The 14,836-nt window shown below is 42.7% G+C and overlaps 1 protein-coding gene across 8 annotated transcripts in view; it reads right to left on the reverse strand.

Moving 5' to 3' along the window:
* The window catches only part of MAP3K4 (mitogen-activated protein kinase kinase kinase 4), a 183,442-nt gene that overhangs the window by 101,846 nt on the left and 66,760 nt on the right, over positions 1-14,836 (reverse strand). For all 8 annotated transcript variants that reach the window (XM_077486665.1, XM_077486669.1, XM_077486664.1 and 5 more), the window contains exons 6-8: positions 12,422-12,579; positions 3,662-3,778; positions 2,054-2,153 (exon numbers count right to left, since the gene is read on the reverse strand). In XM_077486665.1, the coding sequence (XP_077342791.1) occupies positions 2,054-2,153; positions 3,662-3,778; positions 12,422-12,579 (375 nt within the window). The remainder of the gene's footprint in view (positions 1-2,053; positions 2,154-3,661; positions 3,779-12,421; positions 12,580-14,836) is intronic.

A 14,836-nucleotide genomic window follows, 5' to 3' on the forward strand; every position in this document is an offset into this window, starting at 1 on the left:
CAAAGTTGTGGAGAAGTTTAAAGCAGAGCTATGTTAAAAAAAAAAATCTCAAGCTTTGAACATCTCACGGAGCATTGTTCAATCCATCATACGAAAAAATAAGGCACAACTGGAAACCTACTAGATAAGCAGCCAAGAGGCCCATGGTAACTCTGGAGGAATGGCAGAGATCCACAGCTCAGGTGGGAGAGTCTGTTCACATAACAACTCAGTCATTCACGCCACAAATCTGGCCTTTTTGGAACAGTGACAAGAAGAAAGCCATTGTTGAAAGAAAGCCAAAAGATGCCCGGCCCGCTTGCAGGTTGCGAGAAGCCATGTAGGGGGCAAAGCAAACGTGGAAAAAGGTGCTCTGGTCAGATGAGACCAAATTGTAACTTTCTGGCCTAAAAGCAAAAACACTATGTGTGACGAAAAAACTGTCCATCACCCTGAACACACCATACCCACCATGAAACATGGTGGTGGCAGCATCAGGTTGCGGGATGCTTTTTTCAGCAGGGACAGGGACACTGGTCAGAGTTGATGGGAAGATGGATGGAGCCAAATACAGGGCAATCTTAGGAGAAAACCTGATAGAGTCTGCAAAAGACCTGAGACTGGGGCAGAGGTTCACCTTCCAGCAGGACAACAATCCTAAACTTACAGCCAGAGCTACAATGGAATGGATTAGATCAAAGCATATTCATGTGTTAGAATGGCCCAGTCAAAGTCCAGACCTAAATCCAATTGGGAATCTGTGGCAAGACTTGAAAATTGCTGAACACTGATGCTCTCCATCCAATCCGACAGAGCTTGAGCTATTTTGAAAAGCAGGGGCAAAATTTTATCCTCAAAATGTGCAAAACTGATAGAGATATACCCAAAAAGACTTGCAGCTGTAATTGCAGAAAAAGGTGGTTCTACAAAGTACTAACTCAGGGGGGCTACAAATGCACACCACACTTTTCACATATTTATAAAATATTCTGAAAACCATTTATCGTTTTCCTTCCACTTCACAATTATGTGCCACTTCGTGTTGGTCCATCACATAAAAATGGGTGCCATGCAGGACTCCTGCAGACTGAGTGGAAGATGTCTGCCCATACATCATACACAATTTCACACTGACAGGAAGGCTCAATGAACTACCAGAGCGCTCAACAGCGCCGTGGTAGTTCATTGAGAACTATAAGCCGACATCCCCAAAAGAAGGCCGGTACTTGTAGTCAGTTCATTCACAGAACTCTGTGCATGACACAGTCATGTGGGTGAAGACCCACATGGCCACGTTCTTTTCAAAAAGTGACAACTTTTACAGGGAACTTTTCCACATACTACTGTCACAGAGAGAGGGGGGGATCAGCGGGTGGCTGCAGCAGTGGGAACCCGTTAGGTGTTCCACCTTAAAAACAGGTGCAACAAGTACCATGTTCCCAAAGGTGAACATATCCTTTAAAAGTGTGGAAATATACAAAACGGATTCCGCCCCCAATTCAACTGCACAACTGAACAGTCAGTCTATTTAAGACTACCCTTGTTGCAATAAAAGATTCTCAAGTTGAAAGTGATCACTGTTGATATTTTCCTAACTTCAATGCAATTAAGCCAATCTTCCCTTCTGCTCAGCTAGAGGAACGAAGGCAGGTATTAACCCATAGGATCGCCAATGCTGTAATTACTCAACAATAATATGGGACTCACAATGTAGTTAAGCTATGGATATGGTGTTCATCTTATTCTTATTTAAATTACACTGCCACTAGGGATGAGCTCAGGCGTGTTCGCATGGTCCACATTCAGAGCCCGCCAGGAAGTCAGAGCAGCGCTGCGCTAATCACAGGCAGTGAGACATTGCCCGATCTCTTCAGCCGCGCATCGGGGCAATGTCTCACTCCCTGTGATTAGCGCAGCGCTGCGCCGACTTCCTGGCGGCTCTGCACATGGACCATGCAAACACGCCTGAGCTCAGGCTTAACTGCCACCATTTGCAGTTTCTGCTGAGCCCAATTAGGAACTAACAGTTCAAAAAACAAACAAAACAACATTTGAAATCAAATACATGCAATACCTTTCTTAACATCTTTGCAAAACCAAGTGCTTTCGATGCTCTTTCTCTAGCTTCATGGAAAAGTTCCTTCAATGCTCTACTGGTTTCAATAACTGATCTCCTGTGGAAGTTGCACATAAAAATTAGAGTTCTTTCTTTAAAACTCAACTCCAGTCCTACCCTTTAGGCCCCTTTCACACAGGGCAGACTCCATTCTGATCAGGAGATCTGCTCACATACCCCTGCTAATTAGAGCAGACAGATGGCAGGTCTGAGTTTGCTCTGCAGAAACTGGGTGGACATGGACCTGTCATCTGCCCACTATGCGCTATGGTGTAAACAAAAAATGGTGACTATTTTTTTTTTTTTGAGCAGACTGAATCGGACCTGGAGTTAAGTGGGTGTAAATGTACACAGATCAAATTATACCCACCTGTCCATAGGGGTGAATAGACCAACCGATTAGGTCCGCCTGAAAACTGACAGGTGGACCTGATCAGATCTCCCGTGTGAAAAAGCCCCCCCTCCCCCCTTCTACTAGCCATGATCTACCCGATTGCATAAAGAAGCATTGAGACCCAGCAATACTTTCATTTTAGACCCAATAATGTTATGTAATAAAAAGATTTAAAATTGTCCTTTGTTTAAAGGGGGGGAAGGGGACAGGAAAGCAAAATATAGAAGCGGATTAAAACTTTAGTTTTAAAAGTGCTGAGATGTGAGGCATATACATTTTGCATTTCCCCACATTTTGACTCATGCTACATGTACAAAGAAAAAAAAAAAAAAAAAAAAAAAAACACTTTTTGATCCTGCCAGAAGGCCAGTGGGCCCCCTAAAATCCTGTACACTCTGCTGCACTAAAATTTCAAGCAACATTACTAGCCCTGCCCTGTTCACCACTGTTAACTATAGACAGGGCAGCAGATAAGGGAGTAGCACTGGTACTGGGCAGCAGGGAGACCAGATGCGGGCAGAAGAGGGGGTGATCAGTGTGGCAAGGGGACATTTATAGAAAACAATCCCTGGTGTGCATCTCCCTGCAGTAGCGGAAAGCTGGCTGCTCCTCTTCTCCCTCCGGCTAAGCTTTGTTGCTGCAGGGAGACGCACACAGGGGGTCAGTTCCTGTAACTGTCCCCCACACCAATCACCTTGTCAAAGATTAGGATTTTCCTTCTGTCCATGCACACATAGGCATCTAAAGGCATATTAGGAGGAGGAGAGTTTAGGCACGCAGGCCGCTCGGGCACGGGAGGACGTCAATAGACGCACTCCCGGCAAAGCAGGTCCGTGCTGTAGCCCTCATTTGGCTATAGTGCGGATCTAAACAAGTTAAACCACAGGACTTCTTTACCAGAGCAGTACAGCCATGCGAGAAAAACCTACATATAATAATCAGATCCTCAGTGTTCTTTCTAAAACACAAAATATTATTTGTTGGCAAGCATCCCTTAAACTGCAGAATACAAATGAGCAAACCAACAGATGAATTAAATCCTTTGAAAAATATCCACATTCATACAAAACAAAAGCAAAGGCTGTCATTACCATAGAAACAAATGCTTTGCTGCCTTATTAGGGCAATAGCGTAATGTATTACATAAGGAAAACTTTTCAGGCCAGGATTACCTTATTTCATCAGAGACACTGCTATCATCTGTGCTGGCCCAGAATTCGTCACAGCTGTTCTTTAAGCCAGAGTCCAGAAACTTTCCAGTGGATTTTAGCAGCATTCCTGCAATATCGCTAGAATAGAAATGTTCAAATGAGCGTCTCCTCATGCAAGATCATATCCTAACTATATTAACACATTTTAAATCTGCAAATTCTGTCTGGAATTATTCAAATATTAATTAAGCAACAACTACATTGTTAGAAGATGCTCTATGGTCTTTGAATGCATGTGTCTCAGATTTTTCTCTGCAGAGGGCTCCTCAAAATAACCATACTACACTTGTTCAAGGTGCTTCAAACCCCGGAGTAAAGAAATATTCAAATATCGATATCCAGTTGATGAGTGGATTACTACTATAAAAAGGCAGTTGGTGCCCTGCTCTGCTTTAACCACTTTCAGACCGGACCATTTTGCTGGTAAATGACCAGAGGTCTTTTTACACTTTGGCACTGCGCTGCTTTAACTGGTAATTGCGCGGTCATGCAATGTTGTACCCAAACAAAATTTGCGTCCTTTTCTTCCCACAAATAGAGCTTTCTTTTGATGGTATTTGATTGCCTCTGCGATTTTTATTTTTTGCGATATAAACGTAAAAAGACCGCAAATTTTGAAAAAAAATGATATTTTCTACTTTTTGTTATTAGAAAAATCCAATAAACTCAATTTTAGTCATACATTTAGGCCAAAATGTATTCAGCCACATGTCTTTGGTAAAAAAAAAGTCAATAATTGTATATTTATTGGTTTGCGCAAAAGTTGTCACATCTACAAACTAAGGTACGTTTTCTGGAATTTACGCAGCTTTTAGTTTACGACTGCCTATCTCATTTCTTGAGGTGCTAAAATGGCAGGGCAGTACAAAACCCCCCCAAATGACCCCATTTTGGAAAGTAGACCCCCTAAGGAAATTGATAAGAGGCATGTTGAGCCCATTGAATATTTTATTTTTTTGCCTCAAGCGATTGAATAATGACAAAAAAAAAATTATTTTTTTTTTTTTACACAAAGTTGTCACTAAATGATATATTGCTCACACATGCTATGGGCGTATGTGAAATGACACCCCAAAATAAATTCTGCTGCTTCTCCTGAGTACGGGGATACCACATATGTGGGACTTTTTGGGAGCCTAGCCGCGTACGGGGCCCCGAAAACCAAGCACCGCCTTCAGGCTTTCTAAGGGCGTAAATTTTTGAGTTCACTTCTCACTACCTATTACAGTTTTGAAGGCCATAAAATGCCAAGATGGCACAAAACCCCCACAAATGACCCCATTTTAGAAAGTAGACACCCCAAGCTATTTGCTGAGAGGCATGTTGAGTCCATGGAATATTTTATATTTTGCCACAAGTTGCGGGAAAATTACAAACTTTTTTTTTTTTTTTTTTTTTTCACAAAGTTGTCACTAAATGATATATTGCTCACACATGCCATGGGCATATGTGAAATGACACCCCAAAATAAATTCTGCTGCTTCTCCTGAGTACGGGGATACCACATATGTGGGACTTTTTGGGAGCCTAGCCGCGTACGGGGCCCCGAAAACCAAGCACCGCCTTCAGGCTTTCTAAGGGCGTAAATATTTGACTTCACTCCTCACTACCTATTACAGTTTTGAAGGCCATAAAATGCCAAGATGGCACAAAACCCCCACAAATGACCCCATTTTAGAAAGTAGACACCCCAAGCTATTTGCTGAGAGGCATGTTGAGTCCATGGAATATTTTATATTTTGCCACAAGTTGCGGGAAAATTACAAACTTTTTTTTTTTTTTTTTTTTTTCACAAAGTTGTCACTAAATGATATATTGCTCACGCATGCCATGGGCATATGTGAAATGACACCACAAAATAAATTCTGCTGCTTCTCCTGAGTACGGGGATACCACATATGTGGGACTTTTTGGGAGCCTAGCCGCGTACGGGGCCCCGAAAACCAAGCACCGCCTTCAGGCTTTCTAAGGGCGTTACAGTTTTGAAGGCCATAAAATGCCAAGATGGCACAAACCCCCCCCAAATGACCCCATTTTGGAAAGTAGACACCCCTAAATTTAGGGGTACACTAGTGAGACTAGGTAATAAATGGCGGGTGCCCTGAAACTATAAAAAAATAACTAACCAACCAGCGTCACCTGTAACAGTTATATGGTGATCACTGGTGAAAGGGTTAACTAGGGGGCAATCAGGGGGCTTTATGCGGTAGTATATGGGGGTCCCTGGCGCTATAAAAAGCTGCGGCGAACCTAAATACCTACCTGCCTAACTAGCGTCACCTGTGACACTAATACAGCGATCAGAAAAACGATCGCTTATTAGGCTGGGTTCACACTGGAGCGATGCGGGAACGCCACGAATGCGCGGCGGGTTCCCGCATCGCATGCCTCCCGGCGGCAGTTCACACTGCCCTATGCGAACTGCTGGGAGTGTCAGTGAAATGTTACTGACACCCCCAGATCAGTTCGCATATCGCAGTGCGATCTGCAAACTCGGATCGCATGGTGTGAACACCCATGCGATCCGATTCTGCTGCGGGCCAAAAAAAGGGTCCCGTGCGAATTTGCGGCGGGTGCGGCGGGTGCGGCGAATGGCTGAACTCGAATCGCACAGAGATCGGATGTGATTTGCACTGCAGTGCGGTGCGAATCACATCCGTTCTCAAACCGCTGCAATCTGAACCCAGCCTTAGTGACACTGGCGACGGGGGGTGATCACGGGGTTAAACCTTTATTGGGGGGGTTAGGGGGGTACCTTAGAACTAAAGGGGGCTAACCCTAACTGCCCTAACAGTTATTAGTCACAAATGACACCCGCCGGGTGATCAGGGGGTTAAACCTTTATTAGGTAATAAATGGCGGGTGCCCTGAAACTATAAAAAAATAACTAACCAACCAGCGTCACCTGTAACAGTTATATGGTGATCACTGGTGAAAGGGTTAACTAGGGGGCAATCAGGGGGCTTTATGCGGTAGTATATGGGGGTCCCTGGCGCTATAAAAAGCTGCGGCGAACCTAAATACCTACCTGCCTAACTAGCGTCACCTGTGACACTAATACGGCGATCAGAAAAATGATCGCTTATTAGGCTGGGTTCACACTGGAGCGATGCGGAAACGCCGCGAATCCGCGGCGGGTTCCCGCATCGCATGCCTCCCGGCGGCAGTTCACACTGCCCTATGCGAACTGCTGGGAGTGTCAGTGAAATGTTACTGACACCCCCAGATCAGTTCGCATATCGCAGTGCGATCTGCAAACTCGGATCGCATGGTGTGAACACCCATGCGATCCGATTCTGCTGCGGGCCAAAAAAAGGGTCCCGTGCGAATTTGCGGCGGGTGCGGCGGGTGTGGCGGGTGCGGCGGGTGCGGCGAATGGCTGAACTCGAATCGCACAGAGATCGGATGTGATTTGCACTGCAGTGCGGTGCGAATCACATTCGTTCTCATAAACCGCTGCAATGTGAACCCAGCCTTAGTGACACTGGCGACGGGGGGTGATCACGGGGTTAAACCTTTATTGGGGGGGTTAGGGGGGTACATTAGAACTAAAGGGGGCTAACTCTAACTGCCCTAACAGTTATTACAGTCACAAATGACACCAATGCAAAAAAAAAAAAAAAAAAAAAAAAATGACATTGGTGTCACTGTGACTGGGGGGCAGGGGTAATTGGGGGGGTGATCGGGGGGTAAAGGGGGGGTGTGAGTGTGCCTGGCATGTTCTACTGTGTGTGTAGAGTGTTGGTGCAACTCACCGATCCGCTCTCCTCCGTGTCGGAACGGAAAATACCGACACGGAGGAGAGAATACATCACTTCCTCTCCTGTGTTTACATTACAGGAGAGGAAGTGATGTCACCGGGGATTTCCATTCGTCGAGAGCGATCGCGAGGGGGTGGCCATGAATGAATGGCCGCCCCCTCATCCCGGATCGCTCTCGAAGAAATGCCGACCGCCGCAGGCACCGGGGGGGGGCCCGATCGGGCCCCCCACCCGCGGGCAGGCAGGGACTTATATATACGCCCATATGCCTGCCCGTGCCATTCTGCCGACGTATATCGTCGTGCGGCGGTCGGCAAGTGGTTAAGCAGTCCCTTTGAGATTGAGACTATTGTTAATGTTCACAAAGCTAGACTGTTCAACATACAATTTCTGCTAAATATGGTTACAGCCACTTGAAGAAGTCTTCCCGATACATCCCCTGAGCCCCTTCAGACCTGTTTTTGACAAGTTGATGACTTAGAGGTCAAAACACGTAGGGCCAGCAGTTTTTTGCTCCCCTCATGTTTCACATGATTTTTATAGACTATTAGTCTTGTTTTAATTTGTATTTTTCAATAAACCATCATTCGTTGTATTTCACAATGTGAGGCGTTTTTTATGCTTTGTCCCCCCTATGGTGAATCCTTACGAGAATTTTGGTACCAAGTCCTACAGCGATTCACAGTTCAGAAACTCCATCCACCTTTTCCATCTGGAGATCGCAAGGAATCCCAAGGGGAAAACATCATTCGGCTGGTGTATTGGGGCGTGTGGCTGGAGCCCCCCCATAAGCTCGTACGACACACTACTATAAGGTGGATGTGTCCAACCCATCTGGTAAGAGTGTCTACCTTCTTTAACCCGCTTAAAATTCATTCTCAAGAGGTTATGAGGTCTGAGAATGTTGCGAGTTATTCTGCCATGAATACCATCTGATAACTTCAAAAAGTCCCAGATGCACCACTTTGAGATCCATAGAGATTAATTTTGGGACTGTTTACACTTATTTTGGATTTTAGTGGACTTTTTTTTATTAACACCATCTGTTTGTTTTCTTTAAATGCATATTTTCACTTATAGATATAGGTGCCTTTAAGCGCTACACTTATTTTTATAAAAAAAATAGTAGGAACCAGTCAAATAGAGGCAAGGGGATGGACGAAGCAGAAAGGAACAGATGGCCTCCTTGAACAGCAGGGTGATTCCAAAAGACATACACTGGGATCACCTAAAATAGAGGAACCATAAGTTTGCTAGTAGTATCTCAGCAACCCCTGTGAAATTTGTGTCTCTGGGTTGTTTGTCCAATAGCCATCTGTGTGGAGGATTGTGAGCCACGTATTGTGTGCATTCAGAATGATCACTGCATGCAGATATTCCCCAAATGAAGCTGGTAAGATGGAAGTAGTAACGCTTTCCGCACTCTACTGTAGTGAGACCGGACTAAAAGCAGAGTGCAGCAAGTTTCACAGGGGTTGCTGAGATACTACCCTGTTTCCCCTAAAATAAGACCTAGCGTGATTGTCGGTGTTGGCTGCAATATAAGCCCTACCACCCAAATAAGCCCTACTCTGTTTCCTCAAAAATAAGCCCTACCCTGAAAAGAAGACCTACAAGGACTTGAACTAGGGCTTATTTGGGGGGGTAGGGCTTTTATTGCAGCTATCACCGACAATCACACTAGGTCTTATTTTAGGGGAAACAGGGTACTAGCAAACTTTTGGGTCCTCTATTTTAGGTGATCCCAGTGTATGTCTTTTTGAATCACCCTGCTGTTCAAGGAGGCCATCTGTTCCTTTCTGCTTCATCCATCCCCTGCCTCTGTTTGACTGGATCCTACTATTCTTCACCTGTTTTTAGTCCACTACTGGCTGCGTATCATTCTCATCGAGATATATTACCCCATGTACAACAATTGCTAAAAAGTTTCCCTGAAAAAGGAGTTTTAAGGACTCTGAAACACGTTGGCAGTTTGGTTTATGTAACAACTTTAGTTCATGACAGTCCAGATGTTTTGTATCCGTTTTATAATATAATATCTCATTCATAAGCTATGTATGTACATTGTTTAAAAAAAAAATAATTTGATAGCAATAAATATTGAACTATTAATGTTTTATACGTTTGTACACTTATTGAGCCTATAAAGTCCGTGGTCAGTAGGGGCTCTCTCCATCTATCCTCTATAGTTGTCTCAATCCAGAGCACTAAGTGTTATTTCTGTCTGCTGCCTTGTTCCTATGTTATCTGCAAGATTTATTTCTGACAAGTTCACCTGACAGAAAAAAGTAAAACGATGACAGGGGAGGGATCTCCAGCACACAGCCTCTGACTGAGGGCCTCAGAACGGTTACTGTGTGCGTGGGAAGGGGGGGCTCTGCGGAGTAACTTCAGCACTTCACCCTTTGCTTTCTGAAAGTTCAGACAAGATATAGACGTTCTGGACTTTGAAAAGCGGCAGAAAACAGTGCTGCAGATAAAGAGGTACAACTTATGTAGGAGGATTGGTTTAATCTCGGTGTATCACCTTAAGCTAGTGACTTCACTGGGTATATGGAAAGATTCACAACCACTTGTGGTGACTGTTTGTTTAAATTATTTAGGCTTTTTTCCTTAATTTTTACTGGGTGTTCCAGCCAGTGAGTCTGTTATTTTCAACTTCCTTTAACAGGCCAAACTGTTTAGATATAGTAGTAGAGAGCTGACACAAATCATTCAACACTAACAGGGGTCCTTAGAATGGTCAACTTTGTATTTTTTGGGACAAGAGTTTTACATAAATAACAGTTGCTGCAACTGCTTATAAAGTGTTAGGCCCCACGTACATGCAAAAACCTCTCCGGAACGATTTAACTTGACAGATAGTAACCCACGTTTAAAACGTCCGTTTTGCTGCGTTTACATGCCACGTTTAGCGGCATTTTGGCACATTTGCAGTTAGAAGCATTTAAAAAAAAAAAAAAAAAAAAAAAATTATTTTTTAAATGCCCAAAAAAAACAAAAAAATGCCTATAAACAAAAACGCGGCTAAATGCGGGTTGCCTTAGGCCCTATGTACACGGGGCACTGCTAAATCTACGTTCAGAGGCAGTTGGATGCTTTTTTCAACTGCCCCTGAACTCATTCAATGTTATCCTATGTGACCATGTACACAGTCTCGTTTGTAGTCGTTTTTAGGCAGTTGCGTTTAACAGCGTTTCTTCAAAGGTAAAAAAATGGGTTCAGGCGCTGACTTTTCCAACACCAAATATGTCTAAACACGGCTAAACACAGCAACCCCCGTTTAGGCGCGTTTCGTTTATAGGCGTTTTACAGCCATTTTCCAAAAAACGCATCTAAACAAAAACGTGGCATGTAAATGCAGAAAAACGGATGTTTGAAACGTGGGTTACTATCTGTCAAGTTAAATAGTTCAGGAGAGGTTGTAAAAGCATCCCGTGTACATGGGGCCTTAGCTGGCGTTTAGCTTCAATGTGTAATAAATCTGCTAATCTAACACTCTCCTTCCCCCAGACTAAAAATGCCCCTGACCAAACATGTCAGCTTTACTACTTTTTGTACAAAAAAGTGGCAACCACCCCAACCTATAACTGGCATTTGCAGCAAGGTGCACATGGAAGGGCAATGCACATTGCAAACAAAAAATTTGCCAGCACACTTAGGCTTCATGTACACGGGACGTTTCTCAACCTCTCCTGAATGCTGGAACATCACAGCTAGTAATCCACGTTTAAAAATGTGTTAAGCAGCGTGTTTAGCAACGTTTACAAGCCGCGTTTGCGTTCAGGAGCGTTTACTAAAGATAACCGCAGGAGCCCCTCCCAAATGATTAGAAAGCACTAAAAACAAGTATTTATGAACTATTTCAGCCATTCTGTGAGAGAACAGTGCGAGTAGCAGCTGAGAAAGCAGTGTGCTTGTAGCTAGCGGTTATATTTTGGTTGGTTTGTTAATATGGATCCCATGATGAGCGTGAATGGACCAGAGCTCGCTAATGGACACATCCATTGATGGCTCAAGGCATGTCCACATGATACTTCTCTAATATCTATGTTCAGCTGCGCAATTACCCAGAGAATTTTTTAAAATTTTGCAGGCAATTGCCACCTTTGATGTTCTCTTGGAAAAGGTTAGACACAGTCTAGTGCGCACAACACATAAGAGATTGATATAGGGTTACAGGGTGGGGGAAGGTAGAGACAATTGTAAACATTAGCTAGCTGGAAAAAACTTTATAACATGTTGGGTCATAAAGAAATGCAAACAGCCAGACATTAGGGTCTCAAGCTCAATGTGGCGGTCATCAGGTTAAATTCCCAATGGCTAATGGGTGAGTGATATTCCTTCAGCGTCAAGTAATGCAAGTCATGTATTGTACAGCATAATTGGCTGATGAGGGGAATATCATATGGTATAATCAATCTTGCAGGCAGTGATAATTGATTTTTCTGTGTGTTTTTAGCATTTTCCAGGCTCAAAAAGTAATAAAATGTTTCCCTTTAAAAAATGCTACTAGACGAAAACGCGCCTAAACGTGGGTAGCCACGTTTATCGCTTGAAATGCCTCTAAATGCAGCTTCTGAACGCTTTTTGGGTTCCAAAAAAGGCCTCTTAACACAACTGCCTAGAATGACTATAAACGACCCTGTGTACTTTTACTGATAACAGAGGACAGTTCAGGAGCAGTTGAAAAAAAAACACCCAACTGCTCCTAAACATCCGTTTACCAGCAGCAGTGTACATGAGGCCTTACCAACCAGCCTGCAAAACAACTAAAAAAGAGGGTTTTCTTTTTGCACATTTACAAATATATAGTTACGTGGATATATAGATTTTATAATCCCATACCAAAATGATCATTCTACTCATGTTCTAACAAAGAAAATACAGAACCTCATCTCTTGCATGCTAAGTAGGTCAGTTTAGAAGAAAAAAAATGCAACATAAAACATTCTAATACCAAAAAAGTTTTCCAGCCTGAGCTTCTCCTCCTCTTATATAAGGAGTAATTTCTTTGGTGAAATTCCATTCTTCTTCTAGAAGGTTTTTCAGGCTATGGGAAGCTTGAGGTAATTGCTGCAACATCTGGATCCAACTACGCATGTAGTCAAAGTACACCTAATAAAAAAAATAAAAAAAAGACATAACTATTTAGTTGCAATACGCAGGTAAAAAAATGTAATGCAAATATAAAATAATCACTAAGGAAACTTACGGATCTAAAGGTAATCTATACTATATCTTTACATGCTTTTAAACAAAAACAAACATTGCATACACGTTTATCTATTAAAATTCAGAGACAATACAAACAGATCATATTACAGCCTTAACCTCCCTGACGGTACGATTATTTCGGATTTTAGGTGCTAAAAGCGGTACCATTATTTTGCATGAAAATTTGGCGTTTTATATTGTAGTCCTGCAATTCTTAGGAATAACTCTCTTAAATCTGTCCAAACCAGAGTCTAGCAGACATCCCGGGTATAATAAAGTTTGAAAAATGAAATCATAAATTATAATATAATAAATAATTATCAATAATTATACCAAATAATAATATAACAATAATAAATATTATTCAATAATGTAATCAAAAACACTGAAATTTGCTCAGTTGCAGAATTGTCACTGTCATTACTTTTCAGTATTTGATGACGGATCTCCCCACAAATCGCTCAATTCTGCGAGTGATTCCAATTTATTATCGCTGTTTTCTAGCTGGTCTAAAAAAAATTTGATGTAAAAGGACAGTTTTGGTTGCTATGGACAATCTCCAGTTTCCAGGCATAAAGAACAGTTTTTATAATATAAAACTGCATACAGGGCACTGAGCAGACCACTAGGGACAAAGGGGATGTGAAATAATTACATACAGCAATGTAATCTGTAAGATTACATTATACTGTATGTTTACTGTTTGTTTCACTTTTTTAATTTTGCGCCGATCTCCGTCCCCGTGCGTCGCAACGCTCGCAGGGCACGGAGATCGGCGATGTGATGCATCGAGCGAGACACGGCTCGCTCGTACAGCGGGGAGACAACGCTGGATCCGAGGGAGAAGGTAAGTAAACCTCCTCCTGGATCCAGCGATGCGGTCCCGAGTCTGGCTCTGGGTTACCGCTTTTGGTATGAAAATTCCACCCCGAGCCAGACTCGGGAATACCACCAGGGGGGTTAAAAGTGTACTTCCATGTTTGCAGTCAAATTTGGGAAACCCCATTTATATATAGCAATATCAGTGTGTGTTTGGCCCCACACAGACTGGGGACACCCTATCCTCATCAACACATAATGCAGGAGGCTGGATTCTAATTCTTTAACATTTTGTTAGGACAAATAGTGTTCAAATCTAGTTTACAACTGATAATGAGATCAGACAGAACAGTACAGCGAGGGTTAAATTATGATACTCTTTAAAGCGGAACTGAAGTTCTGCTATAACAAAGAGCTAGCAGACAGGCGTCATCAGGGGAATGGATTAGATGGAATCTCCTAAAACATTTCAATGTGGTTTTTGATAGAGAGGGGAATAGTTAGACCACCTTCAGTTTTTCTTTTCTGCCATCTGGGGGCTTACAAAGATTTTACCTACTTTCTGTCCTGGTAATAACAAATTAACCAAGCAGGAATTGAGGGAAAATCTGTAAGAGTCACATACATAAATCAAAAACGGACATGAAGCGGCCTTCCTTTGCTCTGCTTGTGAATAAAATATGAATTTATGAGATTTACAAATCACTGAAAAAAAAAAAAAAAAAGTTATTGCATTCTGGTTTTATGTGTATTTTACAGGGTCCTAACTTTTTTGGAATTGGGGTTGTAATAAGTGGGTTGTTCTAATTATATACTCTGGAAGAATTAATTCAAAACTAGTGTAATTTAATCATAAATGAGTGTCAAAGGGGACAGGATTTTAGTCTCTCAGAAGAATCTACTTACCTGCTTCTGGGCCGTCTGCAGTTCATTATTAGGTGCGGGCGGCACAGGCAGGCTGGATCATATACCTCTCTACATGACCAGTCTGTTCTGGGTTAGGGGTGCGCAGCATGCTGCTTCTGTAACTGCTGTATCCACATTTTTAAACTATAGCTAATAAATAGTATTTTCTGTATTAAGGCTGTATAATACATGGTTTTAAAATGTTACACTAGTTGTAATTGCAATAAGCTTTATGAAGGTTACAGCAGTGTTCCGTCCACCCCTGCAAAAATTAAAAGCCAGCAGCTACACATACTGCAGCTGCTGACTTAACTTTTTCCTGACCAGAGCACTTTTTGCGATTGGGCGCTGCGTCGTTCTGACAATTTTGCAGTTGTGCGACCCTGCATCCAAACAAAATTTACGTCCTTTTTATTCCCCCACAAATAGAGTT

This window comes from Lithobates pipiens, unplaced genomic scaffold (assembly GCF_037356315.1).
Source record: "Lithobates pipiens isolate NorthernLeopardFrog02 unplaced genomic scaffold, aLitPip1_a1.2 Scaffold_18, whole genome shotgun sequence".
Taxonomy (NCBI): Eukaryota; Metazoa; Chordata; class Amphibia; order Anura; family Ranidae; genus Lithobates; species Lithobates pipiens.